At 37.5% G+C, this 26210-nt stretch overlaps 2 protein-coding genes across 6 annotated transcripts in view; one reads left to right on the top strand and one right to left on the bottom strand.

The window, feature by feature from the left end:
- LOC123804855 (Golgi pH regulator) overlaps positions 1 to 13583 on the top strand; it is a 62892-nt gene extending 49309 nt beyond the window's left edge. Inside the window, exons 8-14 of one of the 4 annotated variants that reach the window (XM_045817353.1) lie at positions 453 to 562; positions 2772 to 2860; positions 3784 to 3876; positions 9727 to 9822; positions 11452 to 11541; positions 12725 to 12790; positions 12932 to 13583. In XM_045817353.1, the coding sequence (XP_045673309.1) occupies positions 453 to 562; positions 2772 to 2860; positions 3784 to 3876; positions 9727 to 9822; positions 11452 to 11541; positions 12725 to 12790; positions 12932 to 13138 (751 nt within the window). In that variant the 3' untranslated portion in view covers positions 13139 to 13583. Of the gene's footprint in view, positions 1 to 452; positions 563 to 2765; positions 2861 to 3783; positions 3877 to 9726; positions 9823 to 11451; positions 11542 to 12724; positions 12791 to 12931 lie in introns of all 4 variants that reach the window. The other 3 variants (XM_045817352.1, XM_045817355.1, XM_045817354.1) reach the window with 3 other exon arrangements.
- A 791-nt stretch (positions 13584 to 14374) lies between these two features.
- The window catches only part of PDZK1 (PDZ domain containing 1), a 31038-nt gene continuing 19202 nt past the window's right edge, over positions 14375 to 26210 (bottom strand). For both annotated transcript variants that reach the window (XM_045817350.1, XM_045817351.1), the window contains 6 exons: positions 25575 to 25711; positions 24534 to 24729; positions 22142 to 22338; positions 17537 to 17758; positions 16599 to 16889; positions 14375 to 15059 (listed from right to left, as the gene is read on the bottom strand). In XM_045817350.1, the coding sequence (XP_045673306.1) occupies positions 15006 to 15059; positions 16599 to 16889; positions 17537 to 17758; positions 22142 to 22338; positions 24534 to 24729; positions 25575 to 25711 (1097 nt within the window). In that variant the 3' untranslated portion in view covers positions 14375 to 15005. The remainder of the gene's footprint in view (positions 15060 to 16598; positions 16890 to 17536; positions 17759 to 22141; positions 22339 to 24533; positions 24730 to 25574; positions 25712 to 26210) is intronic.

Below are 26210 nucleotides of genomic sequence, written 5' to 3'. Positions count from 1 at the left end.
TAGATGTTAGCTATCACTATTTTGTCCTTAAATGATCATAGTGATAATTATTAATATGTGTATAGCACTTTGTTGTTTATAACATGAGTTCTTTTATATTATTTCATTGATCTGCACAACTATCCAGAGATGAGGAAATGAAAACTCAAAGGTCTCACAGCTTCTTAGTGGCAGAGCCATTCTTCAAACTTACTACCTACTCCAAATTCTGTCATCTTCACTTAGGCCTCATTGCTTTTGGGAGTGTATAGTTTCCCCTTAGTTGTAAGGTGTGAAAAAGTGGGACTCCAGAATTTTCATCCTTCCATGAACACCTCAGCAGATAAAAGAGGCAGAGGTAGTAATGAGACTAGATGGTGAATGAAAATGGATTATGAGGGTCCATGCTTCCTTGCTTAGGTTTGGTTTGTTTTTTTGTTGTTTTTTGGTTGTTTTTTTGTTTTTCATTTCAGGATGGCAATGACACGGAGAACTATGTTCCAGAAGGGGGAGATACATAACAAACCATCAGGATTCTGGGGAATGATCAAAAGTGTTACCACTTCAGCACCAGGAAGTGAAAGTATCCTTTATCCCTAAACTCCCTTTTTTTTTTTTTTTTTTTAATTAAAGTTGACATTCAATATTATATTAGTTTCAGGTGTGCAAATAGTGATTAGTATTTATATAACTTACAAAGTGATCTCCCTGATAAGTCTAGTACTCAGATGGCACCATACATTCTTTTTCTCAACTCTGGACCAAGGGCAAGAGAAAAAAGTAGTTTAGGATAGTCTCTTCTAAGGTAGCTGACTACATCCATAGTCCAGCAGGCCAGGGCTAAGCTTAGGAAATTGTGTGCAGTCATCTTTCCAATACCCATAGATGATCCTAAAATCGTAAAACCATTGTCTTCGAGCTAGACAGGTCCTAACAAGTGAGTCTTTCCATTTTATAGATGAGAAAAGAGACCCAGAGGAAGTTACGTCACACAGTGGTTTGTGGCAAAGATAGAACCAGAACTTAGTTCTTTCCATTACACTACTACATTTTCCAACTCTAAAAAACAACTATAAAACATAATGGCTCCCTAAAATGTATGGTCTGTATATAAGATGGTAAGGGCATATTTCTAAAACAGTTTTCCTAAGCAAATTTTAGGCAGCTGTGTATCTCCAGTGACTTTTTGGTTTAAACATCAAGGAGATTGGGTTAATGGATTGTTGTTGCCCACCTGGTTGCAGTGTTAAACTAATTCCCAAATTGAGTAACCAAATCTCTTTGTGGCTATCAGGCTCTCAAGTCAAAACGGGGGCCCAGGAGTCGGGTAGGATATTCCTGTTGCTCTGGCCTGAGGAAATCCAAATTCCCTTTTGCTTCAGTTAATGAAAAGGGATGTAATCTTTTCTTGCTCTAAATTATGGCATGTCTAGCCCTGGCTGGCGTAGCTCGGTGGATTGAGCTTGGGCTTCGAACCAAAGTGTCGCAGGTTGGATTCCTGTCAGGGTACATGCCTGGGTTGCAGGCCATGACCCCCAGCAACCGCACATTGATGTTTCTCTCTATCTCCCTCCCTTCCCTCTCTAAAAATAAATAAATAAAATCTTTTAAAAAAATGTATGACATATCTTTCTGGGGTCAAATGCAGGTAAAAATTAGACCAAAGAAATGTAGGATGACCAGAGGTGGGGGGTGGGGGTTAGGGAATGAATTACTTTAATTTAATCAAGAAACAGTTATTTCACATCTCCTAAAATGATGAACAGAATACAGCCTCACTTTTCAAGGAGCTTACTATCTAATCATGAGAGGACAAACATGTTAACTTGTTAAACTCTCTTGTTTGGTGGCTGAACCATGCCAGTAGTAGCCACTACTGAGGAAGGAACTGAAGTGCTGATTTGTGTAATAATGGAGAAAATCATGGAGGAGGGAGGATTTAGATTAAAGTCAATGTTTCTGTTTTAGAAAGGGCTGTCTTTATTATTTTTATTACTTAAAAATCCATGAAAGCCAAAGTTTAGGCTTTAGCTATCTTAGTGACACTCAGTCAATTCAACAAAAGTATCAGGATTCAACTTCTCTGAGCCTGTTTTCTTAACTGGAGAGAATGATAGCATGACCTCACTGAGTTCTTGAAAGTTGCCTAGTGTAATGGAAAGAGCAGGCCTTAGAGTAAGATCTGACTTAACATCCACACCTATTAGCTGTGCGACTTTCAGCAAATTATTTGACTCTCTGAGCTTTACTTATCTGCAATATGGACAATAACACCTATCTCACAGGAATGTTATAAGAATAATGGAAGATAATGTCTCTAAAGAACCAAAGAAGGAAATGTCATAAATCATAGCCTGTATTAGAACTCAGTAAATATTAGTTCCCTTTTCCAATATTATATTTATTCAGATAACTTATGAGAAACTATACTATATTATAGGTATTTTTCTTACTTTGTAACCACTTGAGATTTCCAAGATTACATTTGACTTAATCTAGCTAACTAGATTAAGCAAAAACCCACACAAAACCATCTGTCTGAGCTACTTGAGCTAATAACAAACAGTGGTAGGGTGTTTGGTGGTGATGCTCTTGATGGAGACACTTTCCTCACCTTTGTTGGAGGTTGGGAAAATTGGTCTGAAGTAGTACTGCTGGCTATGAAGCAGGAACTTGAAAATACAAGCAGTTCCTAGGATACACTATAGGAGAAACCAAAAGCATATGCTTTCTTCATTTCTATTTCTTGAAACTTTTGTGTGATTTAAACCTTGATTCCTATTTTGTGCCAGATCTTACCCTTATTCAACAGGAAGTAGATGCTTTGGAAGAACTAAGTAGGCAGCTTTTTCTGGAAACAGCTGATCTATATGCTACCAAGGTACAGAACAAGGAAACTGAAGTGTGTTTGTGTCACTATGATTGAAGAGAGAACGAGACTACATAGCTTTTTAGTGTCCTCTATGGCCAAGCAGTGCAAGAGGCACCTCATAGCTTAAATATTAGCCTTGAAGCATTAGAAATCTCACTGTTCAAGACGTTGCTCCTACCACTAGCAAAATCCTTAATGGAACACTCAGTAATAGAAATTAGTAGAATAGTCAAAAGAAGCTTTTCAACATCTAGGAAGGTGGCACACACTACTTCCTACTGACCCAGGATCAAGATGGTAGCTCTTCTGATTGCTTTTTATTCCCTTACAAGTCATAAAAGCAAGAAGACATTTTTCTGTCATGATCTAGCTGTATTTTAAAGGACCTAGATTGAGAAGTGGCCTAACTATAAGAAGTAGCTTTTTTATTTATACCTAAAATACAATATAACTTAAATATGCACAAATGTATTAAAGTTGTTTCAACTTTTTTAATCCTTTTTGAGGATCACTTCACAGCAGTAGCCCTATAGCATAGAGGTTAACATAAACTTTGGGGACAGATAGACCTGAGCCGAACTTCCCCTCCTCACTAGCTGTGTGACCTTGGGGAAGTTTTTTAAACTCTTAACCTTCAGTTTTCTGATCTGTAAAATTAAGGTGATAGAATATAACCCAAAAAGAGTTATGAAGATTAAAGAAGGTAATGCATACAAGGTGTTTATCTCACATTCTGGCTGAAAGGAATATTCAGTAAATGTTGCCCACTACTACTGTTATTTTAATATTAGTATTACCCTGTGTGTGTGTGTGTGTGTGTGTGTGTGTGTGTGTGTGTGTTTTAACTTAGCCTGAACAAGTAATTTATTTTTGTTAAATATAAAGTTACATTTAGCTGAAACTGACCATGTTTTGTGCTTGTTTTCCCTCAGGAGAGAATAGAATACTCCAAAACTTTCAAGGGGAAATATTTTAATTTTCTGGGTTACTTTTTCTCTATTTACTGTGTTTGGAAAATTTTCATGGTAAGCATATTTTTAACTGTCACAGTTTAGGTAATTTACCCTGGTAATGGCAGAAAGAGAAAAGTGGGTTTGATTGAGGTATTGAACTAAATTCCAACCTAATTTTCAAATCCTAGTGTTAACAGAGAATGTGATCATCTTTGAGTCTTTTTTTCCTTTCTTCTTTTTAAGTCACCTAGAGAAGGAAGGTTGCATTTTTCTTGTGTCAGAAATCATTAGTAAGTTCTTAAATTATGAAGTATATGAAGCAAATATGGCAGTTTATTTTACACTCTTCTTTCCATATTACTCATGAGTATGTGACTGTATGTAACTCAGCTTCTACCTTCAGTGCACAACAGAAGCCACCTGTCCTTTTTAGTAATGTGTATATACCTAAAAATGAAGTCCAAAGTTAATTGTAAAGTGTAATTCTATAGATAAATTCATCCTATGTGTTTATAGATCTTATTCTTTTGTGGTTCTCCCTTAATATTTATTCTCTGGCATTTTATTTGTCTTTAGTTGTGACTCATCTGCAGGTATTAATGGGTTTCAGTGTGATTATAGAAGAGGACGATTTAACTTTCTGGTTTGGTAACCTTTCTACTGGGACTGTGTTTGCACAAGGAGGAGCTTTTTAGCTCATTTTGATCATTGCAGGATTCTGGATTTAACTGATCTAATGTTATAATAATTTGATGTCAATTCAAATTCAGATGACATTTTTAAATCTTGGTTCATTTGGTGGGAGAGGATAAATGAAGATAGTGTGCCCAATTAGCTAAGCTACTGAAAGCTTTTTCCTGAGATGCAGCCTTTAGGGGAGTTTTTTTGTTATTGTTTTTTGTTTTTGTTTTTGTTTTTTGTTTTGTTTTTTATTTTCCCAATTAGAGTTGAGGTTCAATATTATGGTAGTTTCAGGTGTAAAGCATAGTGGTTAGACATTTATATAATTTATGAAGTGATCCCCCCAGTAAGCCTAGTACTCACCTGGTACCACACAGTTATTACAATATTATTGACTGTTTCCTATGCTGTACTTTACATCCCATCACTGTTTTGTAACTGCTAATTTGTACTTCTTAATCCCTTCATCCAGCTCCTCAACTCCTCTCCCAAATGATGTGATGTGGAAACACATCATTTTTTAACAGTTTTATTGAGATATATTCATTAAATTTATTGAGATATGTTCATTAGACTGCACATATTTAAAGTATGCAATTTGGTAAGCTTTGACAAATGTATACCTGTGCAACAATCATCACCATAATCAAGATAGAGAAAATACCCACATGTCACTTCCAAAAGTTTCTTTGTACCCCTTTGTAATGCCTCTCCCATGCCCTCAGTCCCCAGGTAATCACTAATCTGTTGTGATTATACAGATTAGTTTTCTATTTTCTAGAATTTTATATAAATGGAATCTTATAGTATATACCCCTTTTCTGTCTGGCTTTTTTTACTCAATAAATTATTTTAAGTTTCATCCATATTATGTGTATCAATAGTTTATTCTTTTTATTGCTGAGTAGTATTCCATGGTATGGGTATGTCACCATTTGTTTATCTCCTCTCCTACTGATGAATATTGTTTGTTTCCAGTTTGGGGATATTACAACTAACACTGCTGTGAAAATTTGAGCACAAGTCTGTATATGGACATATGTTCTCTTTTCTCTTGGGAGAAAAACTTAGGTATAAAATAGCAAAATCATATGACAGTTTGTGAAGAAATGGCCAAAATTTTCTAAAGAGATTATACCATTTACATTCCCACCTGCAGTGTATGAGAGTTTGTTACCCTACATCCTCATCAACACTTCATATGGTCAGTCCTTTTAACTTCAGGCATTCTAATAGGTATGAGATGGTATTAAATTTAATTCACATTTCCCTAATGTCTGATGATGATGAACCACTTTTCACATGCTTACTTGCCACCTGTTCATCCTCTTTGGTGATACATCTATTCATATTTTTGCCAATTTTTAAATGTTTGGGGTTTTTTATTGTTGTTCAAGTACAGTTGTCTCCATTTTCACCCCACCATGGCCCCCTGCCCTACCCATCCCTACCTCCCACCACTGAACCTACCTCCTTTGGCTTTATCCATGTGTCCTTTATATATGTTCTTTGATGGACCTTCCCCTCTTCTCCCCGCTCCCCTGTGGATACTGTCAGTTCCTTATTTCAATGTTTCTGGTTATATTTTGTTTGCTTGTTTGTTTTGTTGATTAGGTTCCACTTATAGGTGAAATCGTATGGTATTTGTTTTTCACCACCTGGCTTACTTCACTTAGCATAATGTTCTCCAGTTCCATCCATGCTGTCACAAAGAGTAGGAGCTCCTTCTTTCTTTCTGCTGTGTAGTATTCCATTGTGTAAATGTATCAGAGTTTTTTTATCCATTCATTCACCAGTGGGCCACTTGGGTTGCTTCAGGCACTTGGCTATTGAAAATTGTGCTGCTATGAACATTGGGGTGCATAGGTTCTTTTGAATTGGTGTTTCAGGGTTCTTAGGGTATAATCCCAGCAGTGGAATTGCCAGATCAAAAGGCAGTTCCATTTTCAGTTTTCTGAGGAAATTAGATACTGTTTTCCACAGTGGCTGTATTAGTCTGCATTTTCACCCTCACTAGGGTTCCCTTTTCTCCACAACCTTTCCAGCACTTGTTTGTTTCTCTGTTTATGATGGCAGTTCTGACCCATGTGAAGTGGTATTTCATTGTGGTTTTAATTTGCATCTCTCTGATGGCTAGTGATGCTAAGCATCCTTTCATATGTCTCTGAGCCCTCTGTATGTCCTCCTTGGAGAAGTGTCTGTTCAAGGCCTTTGCCCATTTTTTAATTGGGTTGCTTGTCTTCCTGGAGTGGAGTCATGTGAGTTCTTTATATATTTTGTAGATCAAACCCTTGTTCAGGGTATCATTGGCAAATATATTTTCCCATATAGTTGGTTCCCTTTTCATTTGCTGATGTTTTTTTTAGCCATTCAGAAGCTTTTTATTTTAATGAGGTCGTATTTGTTTATTCTTTCCTTTATGTCCCTTGCTCTAGGGGACATATCATTGAAAATATTGCTGCTTGAAGTATCTGAGATTTTCCTGCCTGTGTTCTCCTCTAGGACTTTTGTGGTGTCATAACTTATATTTAAGTATTTAATCCACCTTGAATTTATTTTTGTGGATGGTGAAAATTCCTTATCAAATACATGATTTTCAAATATTTTCTCTCAGTCAGTGGTTTGGCTTTTCATTCTCTTAATAGTATGTTTAAAAAAAACAGAAGTTCTTGATTGGATGAAGTCCAGTTTATCTTTTTATTTCCTATTATGAGTTATGCTTTTGGCTGGAATGTTCTATAAATGTCAGTTAGTTCAAGTTTGATAATACTGTTAAAGGTTTCTGTATCCTTACTGAATTTCAACTACTTTTCTTACCAGTTAGTTATTGAAAGGGGTGTTGAAATTTTCCAGCTAGTTGGTTTTTGTTTCATGTATTTTAAAGGTCTGTTATTAAATATATACATATTTAGTGTCATTGTGTACCCTATGTTGAAATGATCCTTTTTATCATTATGAAATGACCCACTTAATCCCTGGCAATATTTTTTGCTTTGAAATTTATTTTGCTGATATAAATGAATATAGACATTCCAACTTTCTTTTTATTGGTATTGACATAATATATCTTTTTCAATACTTTTACTTTTAACCTATTTGTATCTTTATATTTACAGTGGGTTTCTTAAGCGTCATGTAGTTGAGTCTTCCTTTTTTATTCAGTTTAACCATCTCTGCTATTTAATTGGCATGTTTAGACCAGCAGTCAGCCATCTGCAGCCCACAGGTGAAATCCAGCCATCACCTGCTTTTGTAAATAAGTTTTTATTGCAACACAACCAAGCCTGTTCATCTACATATTGTCTATGGCTGCTGTCGTATTATAGTGACAGCATATGCCAACCCATGATTTCGACCATTTACATTTAATGTGATTTTTTATTGTTGTTGTTTCACTTATTTGTGCATCCATTGGTTGATTTTTTAAGTATTTTTTATTGATTATGCTATTATAGTTTTCCCAATTTTCCCCCTTTATCCCCCCTCCACCCTGCCCCCCAACCCTTCAGCATTTCCCCCACTTCTTAGTTCATGTCCATGGGTAGTACATATAAGTTCTTTGAGTTCTGTTTCCTATACCATTTTTATCTCTCCCCATCTATTCTATGCCTACTAATTATGCTTCTTCCCTGTACCTTTCCCCCCATGCCTCCCGTCCCCCTCCCCAATGAAATCCCTCCATGTGATGCCCATTTCTCTGAATCTGTTCCTGTTCTAGTAGTTTGCTTAGTTTTTATTTTTGTTGTTTTACTTTTAGGTTCATTTGTTGATAGTTGTGAGTTTGTTGTCATTTTACTGTTCATATTTTTTACCTTCTTTTTCTTAGATAAGTCCCTTTAATGTTTCATATAATAATGGTTTGGTGATGATGAACTCCTTTAACTTGACCTTATCTGGGAAGCACTTTATCTTCCCTTCTATTCTAAATGAAAGCTTTGCTGGATAGAGTAATCTTGGATGTAGGCCTTGTCTTTCATGACTTGGAATACTTACTTCAGCCCCTTCTTGCCTGCAAGGTTACTTTTGACAAATCAGCTGATAGCATAATGGGCACTCCTTTGTAGGTAACTGTCTTTCCTCTTGCTTCTTTTAGGATTTTCTCTTTATATTTAATCTTGGGTAACTTAATGATGATGTGCCTTGGTGTGTTCCTCTTTGGGTCCGGCTTCTTTGGGACTCTCTGAACTTCCCAGAAGTCTATTTTCTTCTCCAGATTGGAGAAGTTTTCCTTCATTATTTGTTCAAATAAGTTTTCAATTTCTTGCTGCTCTTGTTCTCCTTCTGGCACCCCTATAATTCGGATATTGGGACATTTCAGGTTGTGCCAGAGGTTTGTAAGACTCTTCACTGTTTTGAATTCTTGTTTCTTCATTCTGTTCCTGTTGGATGTTTATTTTTTCCTTATGTTCCAAATCATTGCTTTGAGTCCTGGTTTCATTCCTGTCACTGTTGGTTCCCTAAATATTTTGCTTTATTTCATTTTGGGTAACTTTCATTTGTTTTTTCACAGTCCACCACCTTACCAATCTGATTGTTCTGATTGATTTTTTTCTTTAATTCCTTGGTTGTTGGAGTTCCATGCAGTTTGATTTTTCTGGTGCTTCTGGTTGTTTATTGATTTTAGTTTGGTTGTTATCTTCCTTTTGGTTGTGCGAGGAAGCAAAGGGTTTCTACCTACGTCTGCATTTTGGCCAGAACTCTACATTTAATGTGACTATTGATATTGTTGGCTTTAAAACAACCATAAACTATATGTTTTTATATGTTTCAACTGTTCTTTTTCTCCTTTTTTTTTCCGGCCTTGTTTTGGATTTATTGGGTATTTTTGATAATTCCATTTAATCTTATTTGGCTTTTTAAAATTTTAGTGATTGCTGTTAGAGCATTCAGAAAATAACCACCGGGAATAACCCTAGAATTCCTTTATTCTGTTACCCTGGCTTCATCTACCAGAATGTTACGTTTCTGGCTCCTGATAAATTAAGGTGTATGTACTATAGCCTAGTCTCCTTTACTCCTTACAGAAAAGAAAGCTAGGGTAGATAGAGACTTTTATTTGCCTATATGTGAATAGCCAAAATAGATTTCTTATATATGATTTAGATTGAGAATAGAGTTGCATTTTTAGAAACATCCAGCAATAAGATTTGTTGTGGTGATTAATTCATTATTCTGAATCACCTTTTTGAAACAGTGGGTGATTATTGAAATGCTCTAATATAAAGTTCTATGTCTCTTCAGGCAACCATTAATATTGTTTTTGATCGAGTTGGGAAAACTGATCCTGTCACAAGAGGCATTGAGATCACTGTGAATTATCTGGGGATTCAGTTTGATGTAAGAGTTGTATCAAGATCCCAGTTTCTCTGTTTTTTTTCTATTCTATCTGGTATAAATTACCATTATTAATATTCTAATTCCTTACTATAGGGACTTGATTCTGTTTTTGTTCTTCCCACTCTGCTCTGTATATTTTGACATTTGTATGACAGATGTGTAATGGGCATCAAACTTAATTACTGGCACTTAACTATTGTCATGGATGCTGATTATTTCTATAGTTCCTCCTCCACTTCTCTGTAGCCAGCTACCACTCACCACCAAACACTTGGATATGCCTCTCTGTGATACTTAATGAGATCTTAAAACACACAACCTACCTTTGATTCCTCTGGTAGAATATTAACTACTGATTAGTGTTCTGTATTAGAACTGAAATGATTTCTGCTATAAAAAATAATCTGTTAATTAATGTGGACTTTGAGCTAAACATGATAACTATAACCTGTGCACAAATTTTTGTCATATTTCCACCTGTTTTATAATACCACTGTCATTAAACACACTCTTGTCCCAATTTAAATTTAATATTTTTATTTGTAGAATAGTATATTTTTCATATATACAGATGGCCAGTGATCCTGGCTGATAGTAAGATCAATGTCATGTTCCTAGTCCCCATGAGGACCTTTTACCTGTGCTGTGATCCTAGCCACAGACAGCATGCTACCCTCATCTATTCATGTCAGCTGAACATGCCCCTAGTAGCTGGATAAAATGAAAATGAACCAGAGCAAATTGAGCTCCAGTCCTTAAGAAATAGCTTAAAGCATACATTTTTAATGGTATATCAATAGTGTACCCTTTTTCATGTGAAGGAGCATGATATCTTTTCAAGTACTATATAAATTATACTGTAACATATGCTTCACTAGTGCTACATATATGCATATCTATTTTCCCTTTTAAATTTTTTACTGGGCTCAATTTTTAGAAATGCTCTTCCTTATCAGTTGCTGTTTATATATTTCTATTTAGTTGCTGTATATGTATTTATATTCCATCTATAATTCATCTATATACTCCATGGTTCATAATTCTGAATAGCATCTTTTAGATGGTAGCGATAGTAGCTGTCCCTCAGATACTTTGCAGACCTGAATCAAGCACAGGATCCCAAAGCTGCCTCTCACTATGAAGCAGTAAAAGAGGAGGAAAAGATATCATCATGTTTTTCAAGTGACCATGGCTAAGAATGTCTGTATATTCTTTATTAAAAATAAAAAATTCCTTAAAAGTTTTGAGTGATCACAGAATTGTCATAGATAAAAATAGTCAAGCTGTTATTTGGTTTCCTTTTAATTTGTGCTTTCCATTTATCACATTGAAGCTATATCATTAGATCTGTGTTGCTTCTGATTTATTTGTGTTATTTTAATCACTTCATTATACTTTCTTCTGTCCTTAAGTCTTCATTATGTCTGCTAATGAAGATATTTACTGCAGCTTCCTATAGGTGTTTTAGTTGCTACTTGCTTGCTTCCCTAAAAAAATTTTTTTAATCAGATAGGGCCTAATGAAGTTTCCTTTCACAGTCACATAAGCAATCAGAATGCACCTTCTTAACCTTCATGTCTTTCTGAACAGAGATTTAACAGATATTTATTTTTTCCATTGTGGTGGCAGGTGAAGTTCTGGTCCCAACATATTTCCTTCATTCTGGTTGGAATAATCATTGTAACATCTATCAGAGGATTACTGATCACTCTTACCAAGGTATGTTGTATTACAGAGTTATAATTATATATGGCATTGTGAAATAATTTTAATTATATATGGCATTATGAAATAATTTTACCATTTAAGATTTCTGTCTTCTGAGATCTTAAACAACAGTTACACATATTTAAAAGACATACAACAGAATTTTTAAAAAGTTAAGCTAATACAGTTCTGGCCAGTGTGGCTCAGTGGTTAGAGCTCATTGTCCTGTGCACCAAAAGGTTGCATGTTCAATTCCTGGTCAGGACACATGCCTAGGTTGTGGGTTTGATCCCCAGCTGGGGACCCTACAGGAGGCAACCAGTCGATGTTTCTCTGTTACACCAATGTTCTCTCTCTCTTCCTCTTCCTGTCTCTATCTCTGAAAAAAAAAGCAGTTAATAAAAATATCCTCAGGTGAGGAATTAAAAGTTACCTAATACATAAATTGATGATGATGTACTTATATTATATAATCAGATAAAACTACATTTACCAAAGGTCATAGAATGAGACCACAGTCTGTTTTGTTCACTGATGTCAGTGGCATCTAGAACAGCAGTAGATATTCAGCAGATATTTGGAATGAGTGAATGAGAGAAGCATTTGAGATTGGAAAAATAACTGTGGGAGTCACTTGTAAGGAGAATCTGGAAGTAGGAAAAGAAGAATATTCAATTGCTTTCTGCTCAACATACGAAAACTTCCTGGAGGGTAAATACTCTCTGGTAAAAGAGGTAGGGATTTCAGACCCAAGAGTTCTTTGAATGAGAGGAGGGAAGATGTTGAGAAAATGGAGGAAAGAGAGTCTCCAGGCATCTAGCACAATTTTGGAATGAGCTCAGGAGCAGCCTAGTAACAATTTCAGGGACCCAGAGTAAACTCTTCAAATCTTTATAGTGATGTTAAAGTCGGGTGTATCACATAGTTTCTAAAAAGTTTGTTAGATGGGAATCCTTTTATGTTACAATGTAATACTTAAAACCACTACCCAACAGGAAAACTGTAACTAGATCCTTTTTTGAGACTATTTAAGTCTCTTCTTTATAGCCTTAACCATTCAAATTGTTGTATACAGTATTGTGGCATGGAAGAGACACTTTTAAATAAGTGTTAATCATGCTACTTAATGTTCTTTTTTCTTGACACAGGATATAGCAGTGATGCATAAATTTATCTCTTTTCCCTTTATTGACAGTTCTTTTATGCCATCTCTAGCAGTAAGTCCTCCAATGTCATTGTCCTGCTATTAGCACAGATAATGGTAAGTTTTGAAAACCAGCTTTATCTTTACAGCTGTAAAATACCAGAAGTGTTTTATACCTTCAAATATTTTAATCATGCCCTTTGACCTTTCCCTCACTACATTCAAAGTGACTTCTGGATTAATATGTTTGACTTACAGGGCATGTACTTCGTCTCATCTGTGCTGCTGATCCGAATGAGCATGCCCTTAGAATACCGCACCATAATCACTGAAGTGCTTGGAGAACTGCAATTCAACTTCTACCACCGTTGGTTCGATGTGATCTTCCTAGTCAGTGCTCTGTCCAGCATACTCTTCCTCTATCTGGCTCACAAACAGGCACCAGAGAAGCATATGACACCTTGAATTCATTCATATTATGGACTGCTAACAGGCTAGTGGTGCCAGAATTTTGATATAAGAAGAGAAAAAAATGGAATGGACCTGGGCCTAATATTTTTTAAACAAAACAAAATGCTATTGTAGTATATTCTACCTCAAGCTTATGCCATCTACCTCATATGGTAGTGTGATCATGAATAGCATCCTCTAGAGCATGAGAGAGCAAGGTAGCTGAATCTAATACTCAGCTGAGAGGTTCCTGTTTGTTTGAGACTGGTGCAACATTGGGAAGTAGGGGTGGAAAAGAGTCAAGAAACTAGAGGTGGGGAAATACACTTGAACTATGAGGTAAGAGAAGTCTACAGTAGCTGGGCCAAATATGTAGGATTTCTGTTTAAGTCAAGATTCACATGGAGAAAGGTTCTGGCTTTCCCTTGAGGTTGACTGTCATTAAAATCAGAGATTGCAACTCTTTGGCCTTAGCTTCTTTATCAAAAATATGTTGGTTTACCCTGGCTGATGTTGCTCAGTGGAGTGCATGCCAGCTTGTGAACCAAAATGTCACTGGTTCAATTCCTGGGCAGGGCACCAGCCTGGGTTGCAGGCGTGTGAGAGGAAAATAATTTCTCTCTCTCTCTCTGTCACTCACTTTCTCTCTTCCTGCCCCTCTTTCCCCCTCTCTTAAAAAAATACCTTGGTATTTTGCTTATATGGTCTAACATGAGTTAGCATTCCACTCCTCCTTCCCCAACCCTTGCTCTATTAAAATAACCAAGAGGTCATCTTTTCTTTTCTGAGAACTGGGTAGGGTGCAATTGAAATAGATACTACAACGACAGATTTCAAGTATGCTGTTTTTCTGTATTTCCTTTGAACTTAGTATTATTTAGGAGTGAATTACTCTACATTCATTCAATTTAGTAATGATGTCTATTTTTTTTATTTGCTCCTCATGCTGTGGGTAGAACAGTGAATAACTACAAACTGGATTAAGTCACTTTCCTGTCTTACAACTCAATTTTTTCATCTATAAAAGGAAAATGTTGCAAAATTTGTAGGACACTCAGAAACACAATTTAAGAAAATGCTGAATTTTACTACCAGAAAGTCTCTATTTTATTACTTAGGTCTTATTCTGAATTTTGTTTTATTTTGTTTCTAGAGGCAAAATGAAGGGTAAAGCATAAAAAAATTTACCAAAAACTAAAGCAGTATTAAGATTAGATTAGCTAACAGGGAAGGTTCAAGCACACTCAAAAGAACTTTTTAATGGTATTTATTTCGGTAAACACAGCATTCTTTAAAAAGCATAATTTTAATAGGCTTATATGCTCAGATACTTTAATTGACAGCTGTCACATATACAGATTTATAAATCATCTTTGGTGCTCAAGGAGCCCCAAATAGAAGAGATATCACCATACAGAGAAATACAGGGTCCAGCAGAAGTAATGCCTGCTTCAGTGTGGTCAGTAGTGTAATAATATGGATGTAATAATTTATAGTTTTAATTCAAAAATTTTACCTAAAATGTCATATGGTATGCTTGAGTGTGATACTGTTATGTTACAGAATTACATGCTTATGATTGTGTAATAAAAAGAGGCACTATTTGTGCCAGACCCTGTATAGTTGAGTTTTGAAACTTGAAAGAGATTACATGAACAGAATCTCACCCCCGCCTTAACTTTTCCTAAATTAACTATAAATAAGCCATCTGCAATAGCTACCCCTGAGATAAATGATAACAGAAAACAATTACACATGATGAAGTGGTTTCCAGAGGAGTTCTTTAACAGAGACAGCAAATGGGTAGCAGCTCATTTCTTAGAAAAGGCTTCTTGTTAAATACCCAGAAACAACTATGTGCCAAAGCCATTATTTGTAGTCATCACATTTCTGTATCTTCAGAATTGGAAGAAGAATGAGAGGCTGTACTGTGGGTCTGTGAAAAATAAAACAAAGGGTCTGTAAGTGGTAGAGTGTGAATATCAAGAGATAGATGATTTATTTTAGAGTTGCATGACTTAAGTTGGGGAGTAGAGTCACTTACTAGAATACAAGTGACCTGAATTGTACACTTGGCTTTGTGTTCAGCTTGCTATTTGAAACTAACAAATTTTTTAAAGTCTCTGTATATGTATTCCCTTTCTATAAAACTAGCATAGTACAACAGTTGACTCCCTATAAAGACATTATAGCATTCTTTTTTTTTACACTTTTTTAATTGTTGTTCAAGTAGTTTTCTGCCTTTTACTCCCATCCCAGCCCACCCCCCACATTATAGGATTCTTAAAAGACAATGAGAATACTTTCTTTGTTAAGAAATTGATAGTATGATCAGTGGCTATTATGTGTTCTTTGGTCTGAATATTTGTACTCCCCAAAATTCATGTGCTGAAATCCTAATCCCCAAGGTGATAGTATAGTAATAGGAGGTGGGGCCTTTGGGAGGTGATCAAGTCATGAGGGCAGAGCTGGGATTAGTGCTTTAAAAGAAAGCCCCCACAAACCCCTTGTTCCTTCTACAATGTGAGGACAGAGCAAGAAGTCCACAGTCTGCCACCCAGAAGAGGGCCTTCACCAGACACCAGATCTGCCAGTACCTTGATTTTGGACTTCCCAGCCCCCAGAACTGTGAGAAATGTTTGTTGTTTATAAGCCACCCAGTATATGGTGTTTTATTATAGCAGCCTAAATGAACTGTTAGAGTGGGTATTCATTTAAAATTGGTATTTTTATATTAACAATTAGAAGATTTAAATTAATATAATGAAAGAAAAATAATCTAGAGCTTTTAGAGTTTTGGCTTTGCTGTATGTTTCCTTTATGAAATTGGATAGGTCAGTTCACTCTTGGAACTCAAGTTCATCTATGAAAAGAAATTGGACAAAAATAAAAACAGATTTACCAAGGAATTTATCTAATCTAAATATGTAGAGAGTAATGTTTATTTGTGCCTAGTAATAAAACTTGAATACCTATCAATTATTTTAAAAACAATACTGTCTCTAACCTCCACCATTAATTTTCATGCTTACCATGTACAAGGCACTGTTTGATCCACTTTAATAGTCTTAGTTAATATAATCCTGATAAAGCCCTACAAATTTTCCTTGTTTTATAGTAAGGAAACCAAGGCACACAAAGAATAAATCCATTTGCCCACAGCAGAACCAGAGTTTGTACATAAATAGCTTGATTGAACTTCCACTCCTATTATAATTTTGATACTTAATTTATTCCTTGGTTTATCAATTCTAGATAGTTACTGTCAACTCCATGCTATGAAAAATAAGAAATTTGTTGTTTATATACTACATCCTCTCCCCTACAATAACTTGATGTGCCAGTTACCTTTACATTGTAATTTTCTAGTATTTTAGGAAATCTATGGTAAACATGCTCATGAGGTGCGCTTATTAAGGGTTTTCCATATTCTGGTAAGTTAGATCACTGGGAAAAAAAATGTGTCACCACTCACTCGTTCTTTCGCCATGTGTGAGTTGTAGTCTGACTCCCCCAATGTTCCTTCTTTGGAATCAAAGGGTACATCTAAAGGATCAGCCATGGAGGAAACAATAGGGATTTTCTTAGCCTGGAAATAATCATATGCCTTCTTTCCACAGACTAAGAGTGTGACATTCTTCCCACTGCTCTGGATTCTGTCCACCACGTTCTCATAGACTTCATCCACCACACTTTCCCCATTCACTTCAATGATGATATCTTCATCCTCTAGCCCAGCCAGGTTGGCAGGGCTGCCTTTCTGTACCTGTGAACAGAGGTTTTGAGTTATCACTTCCAAACACAGATAAGGGAATGTTAGACTAGCTTCCCTTCGAAGGAGAGATGAGGAGTTTGAGAATTGAACTGTCATTATTTCTCTTTTAGGTACAGAAGTTAGGGAAAGTGCTCTAATGCTTTCTGCTTGTGAAGGCTACAACTTCCATACTGAAATACGTAGGGTTACAGTGGTTGATTATCATATTGTATGTCTTCTGGGTTGAAGGCATAGGTCCCTTCTTCATTGCCAATTTCAGAGAGCTGTAGGGATAGCCTTCTCACTGTCAGTCACTACCAGCATAGGGCATTATGCCAAATGCACAGAAGCAAACAAGTATCACCCTCAGTCAGTGGTGATAGTGACTGTCAGCTATAGTCATGTCAACTCTATTTGATTTGAAAGTGTCTAAAGAGACAATTGAGGGGAACAGGTATTTAGGAAAAAAAGATGTTAGCTTAGGATGTACTAGTAGCTATCTTAAAGGGTCTGGGACCATGATAGCAATTATTTGAACCCAAGTGAGACCACTCACTGTAGGTCTTCAATGTAACCTTTTTACTAAACCATCAATGAGTGAAACAGACCCTTCTAATTGTGGCTGTGTTTATTGGGCTACTGGAACTAGATTACCATACCTCTTTGATGAATGGGCCTGGCTGACCACGAATTGCATTTAAGTGGAAGCCATAGCCATTTTCACCTCTAACCAGCCTGCACAGTTTAGGCTTATGATCTACTTCCTCTGGAGTATCTGGACTTGAGATCTCTGGAGGAGCAGAAGTAGGAACTGGAGCTTCCTTGACAGAACCATTAGGCAGTTCTTGACTTTGATAGTAGAGAAATGGAGAAAAATTACCCTTTGGAAAATAAAGGGGGAAAACATTAATTGTAAATATGAGTAATTACACTATTAAATATGCTAGTTTCATTTACAAGGTGTCATACATGTTCCACTCCTCTTCCTGATACATCTGATTGTGGGCTGTAAAATTTCTCTATTACCCCAACCAGGAAAGGTATAAAGGAAGATTGAGCTTGGTTATGGAGTAATGCGTATAAACATGTAAACAAATCACATGTACATAAAATAAAAGCAGCACAAATGTTATACAAGGATCCAAAAATAAGTCTAGCAGAATTACTAGTTTCTTCTGACTTGGTGATGGTAAGGAAGCCACTGAACAATGATAGGCAGTCTGCCTGGCAGGAGGTTATACACATTGAGTGACTTGTCCACTATCTCAAGCAAAGTAAGTCCATCTGGCTCTTCCCCTTCAGTAAGATGATCTTCAGAACTCCTTAAACACTTAGAGAAAATGTAACAGAAGACATTATTTCTATCACAATCCAAAGTATATATAATAATTAACTGGAGTGGTGGTGGGCAGCAATCATATAGTCACCTGGTATTAAAAGTTAATTCCAATCCTTTGGTATTTGCTTCCACCACTACCCCTCCAGCACTGTGATGTGTTGTACTCTGTTTTACTATTTATTGTTGTAACCATTAGCCAAACTCCTATCTTAAATACTTCAAATCCATCCCATTTCCCAGACCATCCATGAGAAGAAGGCAGTGATAGTCTTAAATATAGAAGATGCATTGAACTGGAAACATAAGACTGATTTTTTTTATATAGAAATAGGAGCTTAGCTGACTAGGTTTTAGTTAAGAGAATTAAAAGGGTAGATTTGGGTATGGTGAGATACTAGATCAGTAGTTAAATTGCTGCCTGCAAGTGCCCAAGACATCTGTGAGGCAGTGTTAAAAAACCTAAGCAATTGAAAGTGAATATATAATGTGTGCTCTACCCCAAGTCATACTGTTCAGTAGGCTAAAATTAGATTTGGTGTCCCCTGGTTATTATCTTACTAACCACAAGACCACATCTTCCTTTCTAAATGAGACTAGCACTAGCACAGAACCTCCTAGTTAGCCAATTCAACTAACTATGGACCTTTCAGTGATATACTTGCAAATTTTCCACATTTCTTTCTCTCTTTAAAGTGTAGAAAATTATCAGTGACATTATATGCAAAAATACCTCTAACATCACTATCCAAATAAGCAAATAGACTAACAGTGGTAGCTAATTCTGAGGCAAAGTACAATAATATAAAACACTTAATAGTTTTTATTCATTCTTCATTCAAATATTTAGGTGTCCAGTATGTTCTAAAAACAGGTTTAGGTGTTCTATTCACTGCTATATTTCAAACATCCAGCCCATCTGTGCAACTTTGGGGGGAAGAGGGAGGAAGAAGATGGGGACAGACACCTTTACAGATCAAAATTCTCTTTTTAACCAAAACATTAAAATTATAGTGAAATTATTCTGTTGTAAGATTAGAAGTTGGGAAGGACTTGATGCCAGAACCCCCTTTAAAACAACCACAGCAGTGACTTGATTTCTTGACCTTTTCTACCAACTGGGAGCTCACTATTCTGCAGAAATGGTTTATCCTGTTCCTAACAGCTTCAATTCTCCTAAGCCAAAAGCTAGCTCACTATAGCTTCTCTATCTGCTCAAGCTATACCCCATGGAACACCTCAAAATAAGCTTATGGACTTCAGCCAAGATAGAGGTGTAGGTAGACACGCTGTGCCTCCTCGCACAACCAAAATAGGGTCAGCAATAATTTAGAAACAAAATAACAAGTAGATCTGACAGAAAATTGAACTGTATAGAAGTCAGACCACCAAGGCATTAAAATAGACACATTCATCCAGACCAGTAGGAGGGTTGGAGTCGGGCAGCTAGGTGGAGAGGGGTCCAGGAACAAAAAGTGGTGGCACCGGGTGCATAAAGCATCCCGTGCGCAAGACCACAGTGGGTGGACCCTGGGCGCACAGGTGGCTGGCAGACCCAGCGAGGTGGCAACTGTGAAGCAAGGCACTGCGCAAAAGGTGCCTGGCTCTCTAAGCCACATTCATGCCCAGACAAACCAGGCGAAATTGGGCAGTGAGACAGACCACAAAACCCAGGGTCCCAACGCCAGGAAGTAGAGCCTCGGGACACTGATTGAAAACACCTGTGGGAGTTGTGCAGGAAGAGACTCCCAGCCTCACAGGAGAGTGTATTGGAGAGACCCATGGGGTCCTAGAATGTACACAAGCCTACCCACATGGGAATTAGCACCAGAAAGACCCAGTTTGCTTGGGGGAAGCAGCGGAAGGGACTGAAATCCAACAGAGAGAGGAGCAAGCGCCATTGTTTCCTCTCAGACCCTACCCCCACATACAACATCACAACCCAGCAACTGGGCTGCCCTGCCCTGGAGAACACCTAAGGTTCTACCCCTCACATGTAACAGATGGGACCAGCCCCCCCCCAAAAAAAAGGAAAAATGGCTCAAATGGAAGTACAAATCAAAGCCTAAGAGCTAATATTTTTAAGTGACCAAGAGATAGCCAGCCTATCAGGTGCACAGTTCAAAAGCACTGGTGATCAGGATGGTCATGGGATTGGTTGAATTTGGTTGCAAATTAGATGAAAAAAATGAAGGCAATGCTAAGTGAAATAAAGGAAAATGTACAGGGAACCAACAGTGATGAAAAGGAAACTGGGGCTCTAATCAATGGTGTGGACCAGAAGGAAGAAAGAAACATTAAAGCAGAAAAGAATGAAGAAATAAGAATTCAAAAAAAATGAAGAGAGGCTTAGGACCCTCCAGGACATCTTTCAGTGCTCCAACATCCAAATTATAGGGGTGCCAGAAGGAGAAGAGGAAGAGCAACAGATTGAAAACTTATTTGAACAAATAATGAAGAAAAACGTCCCCAGTCTGGCAAAGGATATAGACTTCCAGGAAGTCCAGGAAGTTCAGAGAGTCCCAAAGAAGTGGGACCCAAAGAGGAACACACCAAGGCACATCATAATTACATTACCCAAGATTAAAAATAAGGAGAGAATCTTAGAAGCAGCAAGAGAAAAGAAGATAGGTACCTACAAAGGAGTTCCAATCAGACTGTCAGCTAATTTCTCAAAAGAGACCTTACAAGCAAGAAGGGGCTGGAAAGAAGCATTCCAAGTCATGAAAGGCAAGGACCTACATCCAAGATTGCTCTATCCAGCAAAGCTTTCATTTAGAATGGAAGAGCAGATAAAGTGCTTCTCAGATAAGGTCAAGTTAAAGGAGTTCACTATCACCAAGCCCTTATTATATGAAATGTTAAAGGGACTTTTTTCTCTTAACTTTTTAAAAAGATTTTATTCATTTATTTTTAGAGAGAGGGGAAGGGAGGAAAAAAGAAAGAGAGAAACATCAATGTGTGGTTGCCTTTCACGTGGCCCCTACTGGGAACCTGGCCCACAACCTAGGCATGTGCCCTGACTGGGAGTTGAATTGGCAACCCTTTGGTTCACAGCCCATGCTCAATCCACTGAGCTACACCAGCCAGGACCTAAAGGGACTTATCTAAGGAAAAGAAGATCAAAAACTATGAACAGTAAAATGACAACAAACAACTATCAACAACCAAACCTAAAAAAAACCACAAAAACTAAGCAAACAAGTAGAACAGGAACAGAATCACAGAAATGGAGATCACTTGGAGGGTTATCAGTGAAGGGGTGGGGGGAGGATAGGGGAAAAGATACGGGGAATAAGTAAATAGTGGGTACAAAATAGACAGGGAGAGGTTAAGAATAGTATAGGAAATGTAGAAGCCGAAGAACTTGTATGAATGACCCTGGATAAGAACTAAGTGAGGGGAATGCAGGTAGGAAGGAGGGTGCAGAGTAGAGGGTAATAAAGGGGGGGGGGAAATAGGACAAGTGTAATAGTATAATCAATGCAATATATTGTAAAAAAAATTAAAAAACATATTAAAGCATTTTTATTAAAAGATGGTTAATTATGCAGTTATATTTGCAAATTCTTTGAAAATCATGAATCTAAGAACTTAAAGTTCATGTACCAATAACATGGCATTCTCTTACATACTTTCCAGTGTGAAGATTAAAGTGAAAACTTAACCAAGTAGAAAGAATGATTCAGCCAGTTGAAATCATCCAGTCTCTCTCATCAACTGACACAGTGAACACCAGTGCTAACATAATGGGCTCATGAATGCAGTAGCCATGGTGGTGTAAATAAAAGATAGTCAGCCAAACAGCACTGGCTCAGAAAGAAGAAAGAAGGAAGGAAAAGAAGACCAAAAGAAACTTAGCCAAAGTGAGGGTATGCATGAATGGACCCAGCCTTAAAGCATGAATATGTGACCTTGTATTACTTACCAGTCTGTATATGCTGTCTGTCTCTTTGTCTACGACCAACAGTGAAGTCTGATCTCCACCCTTTCTGATCATTTCCACCACACTGTCATGACTGAGGGATTCCACAGACTCGCCATTGACAGCCAGTACCAGGTCGTTGGTCTTCAAGCCAGCCTCCTCTGCTGGACTTCCGGAATCTATGTCTTTGATGATTTGACCTAACCACCCCACCACCCCCCAAAAAAAAATTATCAGAAAGGCCCCTATAAAACTAGGATTTCTGCTGGAGCCCAAGGCCCTGATAAACTATGTAGTAGGCATGCTGAATACAGCTACTGTCCCTCCCACTGACACGCACTCTAAGAAGCCTATAAGTGCCTTCTTTCTTCAGTCTCATTTCCTGCTCAGAACTTCCTCCAGAAATAAACCCAGCCTATTAATAATGAAAGGTTCTAAGAAAAGAATCATGTTGTTACTAAAAGTGTCTGAAATTCAGTCTTGACAAAATAGCATGCTAAGCATTAAGGGTCAGCAAGTTTTAGTTTCACTTTTCCATCTAACTGGTAGGCATCTCTAACTGGATATCCCATAGATCCCTCCCAATATATATTGCCAAAAACTCCTTTCTTGGTCACCTGTTAGTGGGAGCACCATTGCCCCAGTCACTGACACTGACGATGGATTCTTCCTCAGCATCCACTCCCCGTATTTAATAAACTGCCAAGTTCTTCAATGCTAACCACCTGGGAGAATGGTGGGCTCCCATCTCAAAGACCATCTCCTTTCCTGGTCAAGCCCTGGATTCTTATAGGGATAGGGAATGGAGGGCTTTTTTTTTTTTTCCTATCCAATATCTTTCTAGCTTTCTGCTAGGGCCCTATGCATTCATATTTCTAGCTTCTGGCACCCTTGGGTTCTATCCATTCTTTCTAGCTTTGGGCACATTCAGCCCTATCCATTCATCTGCTTAGCTCTCAGGCACTTAGTGTAAGAACCTCCCCCTGAGTCATCTTGGCCAATGGGAGAGACTCCCTGGTGCTTCAACTATCTACCCTAACACTATCGCACCTTACCAGTCGCTTTCCCTGCTCCTAATCTTTGTCTTCTCCAATACAGATCTGCCTTCATATTCATCTTGATACAATATGTGACCAAGTCACTCCCCAGTGCAACAGCATGAGCTTTGAAACTAAATGAACCTGAGTTTGATCCCAGTTATACCACAGTTATTTGACCTTATATAATTGTATCTCCTCTGCACCCTCAATTTCAGCAATTCTCATAGAATTATTAGGAATAATTAAGATGTATAATGCCCCCCAAGTGACTATGCTTATTTTTCCTCCCCTGGCACTGCTCAAAAAACTGTTAACATCATAGACTACAGAATCAGTCCAAACTCCTCAACCTGGCATAAAAGGTCCTTCATTTCTCTCTCCAACCTATCTTCCTAACTTGGGTTTTTTGTGCTTCTCATTAGATATAAATCAAACTGTACCTGTTTCCTTGCTCTGCTCATCTAACTCCTATCTTTCTGGAACAGCCTTCCTTGTCCCTGCTCCATCAACTTGTCCAAATTCTATTTACATTACAAAGTCTAAGCTCAAGTGCTACCTCTACTATGAGGTAGAGTGAGAAAAGCTTGCTCCAACCTTCAGTTTCTTCCCTTATGGACATGTATCTTATCTCATCTAACTAGTAGGCTCTTTGACTGAAGAATTCATCTGATTTACTTGATAGTGTCAAAGGCCCAAGGATATTTTTACATAATATGAACCAAATTAATATTTGATGAATTCATGTATACATATAGAACAAAAAGAAAATAGCAACGTCTGGGTGTGTAACAGTTTACATGACCTGAACTTACATACTTTTATACACTCATCTTCCCTAGGAGGACCTTTGTATTTAGCATGTTGAGTTACAAGGAATCAGAAAGATTCCTGGTTCTGTTTGTACCTGAGATCCCAACTCGCACCTGTGCCTCAGATCTAGGGATGTGCTAGGGCTTCCTCACACCAGCTCATGAGTACCAATTGTGCACAATATTTCTCAATTTTGCATTCTGTATTATGTGGGTAGCTTGAAATCAGACATGGTAAGAGTATTTATACCACAAAAATCAACAAATGCTACAAATTAGGGCTTCCTCCCCCACCTCCCCAAAGGGCCAATTTAATAGCACACCACTGCCCAGATCCAAAATTTTGCTTTATTCTGCTATTGAAACCTAGGGTCATACACATCATCAAGCCCCCATGTGATATGGAAACTGACCCAGCTATGCTTTCTAGCTTCTTACTACCTCCCTTATATTGGGGGTTGGGGTACTAATGGAACTCTGGAGTCAGACTTAGATGAAGAATTGGATGGTTACACTGCCAAGTTTCCTGCTCTCCTAGTGCCTTACCTTTTTGTTCTGGACCTGCCCTCAGATAGAAACCATAGCCATTGCTTCCCTTCTTCATCTTAACAACCCGGGGCTGGTGTGGTAGTAATTTCAAACTGGCTGTTTCTCTCTTGAATTTTATATTCTGCTCACTATGGTACTTGTCAGTTTCCTTGTCCACCAGCAGGAACATGACACGGCTTCCTGACTTCCTCACCTGCAACAACACACACAGGTGAGGACCAACATCAATATCCAAAAACTGCTGGGAAATAAGAAAGTTTCTGTAGATAGGCACACAGTGTCTATATTCAACAGAAAATATGGAGTATAAGGCCTAAGTTTCAGCTTTTATACTGTTTCCTGTCACCTCACTGGCATTTGTCTACCTCCACTTCCACAGTTGTTATTTTTCCCCTTGCTACGTATGACCTCAACCACACAGATGCTAACTGAACCAAAGTGAGAGCTAGAATTCAGAAAACCCAGAAAAGTTCTCAGGTGAAGTCTAGAAAATGAGTTTGGAAAAGAAAAAAAAAGTAAAGGTATATTTTGAAAGATTATTCTATAATGATAAAGTGATAAGATTGGTCAATGATCAAGATTTCAAATAGCCTTAAAGGAAAACTTCAGACTATTTTCCATGTATCATGGGACCATGCTCGGACATAGATTTGGGGTAATGCCTTCTAGTACTCCCCATCTGCAGCTCTGTATTCATTGCCACATTGATTATCTTCCAGCTTATATTAAAGTATTTTAGTAACATTGGTTCAACATTGAATTTACTATAAATTCAGGGGACACTCCCAATCAGGTACAATCAAATCCAAAAGATAAATTTAATGGTTCTTTAGAATAACATCTTCGAAATAACATGAAACTAGTAAAGTCCTTTTTTAAAACCCTATATCAACTCTGCTTAGGCCACTAATGAGTCTTTTTGTTCTTAATACAAAAGAGTAACTAACCATGATTTTATTTCCCCCATCATAAACTACCGCTCTTATCTCCCTGTCACTTCCAATGAGAGCAGAGTGAAAGATAAAACAAGAAAAGGACCTTTTCAACCACTTCCTCATGAGTGGCATCTTCTACATTCTCTCCATTCACTTCAATCAAGTGATCATCAGCCAGGACACCAGCTTTCATAGCCACACCTTGAGGTGTTATGTCAGTCATGTACACTCCCTTTTTACCTGAAAAAGATTAGGGGGTAGACAAATGTTACAACTCCATTACACAGGAAGTACAACATTAAAGGGTTGTTGTTCTTTTTTTCCCAATAATGTAAAATTAGAACTTCCAATTTTAGGGCTAACTCAAATAGCTTTGGCTTTTGATTTAGAATTATAATTATAGCTCCTAGAAAAACTTGATATGGCCATTACTCAATTGGTCTTTGTTGATTTAAATAGAATTTCTGAGCCCAACTAAATGAAAGGAAGGAATCTCAGGTGGTACTGGCCTCTTGGACCAGAAAGTACCAAACCATGCCCATGCTGCATCATTGTACCATACTCCCTTTCTTTGCATTTGAAGAATTAGAAGACATCCACTCCATTTTGTCCTCTAATTAGTACTGTCACCAACCATCAGAGACCAATGAAGTCAATAAATCTCACTGATGTAGGCTAAAGAGAACAGAGACACAGGAGGGAGGGGAAGCATACATACATGCAGTCTGGATTAGTAGGT

The sequence above is a fragment of the Phyllostomus hastatus genome, unplaced genomic scaffold, assembly GCF_019186645.2.
Source record: "Phyllostomus hastatus isolate PE091 unplaced genomic scaffold, TTU_PhHast_1.1 phas_scaffold_216, whole genome shotgun sequence".
NCBI lineage: Eukaryota > Metazoa > Chordata > Mammalia > Chiroptera > Phyllostomidae > Phyllostomus > Phyllostomus hastatus.
This window is presented reverse-complemented; position numbering and strand designations above follow the sequence as displayed.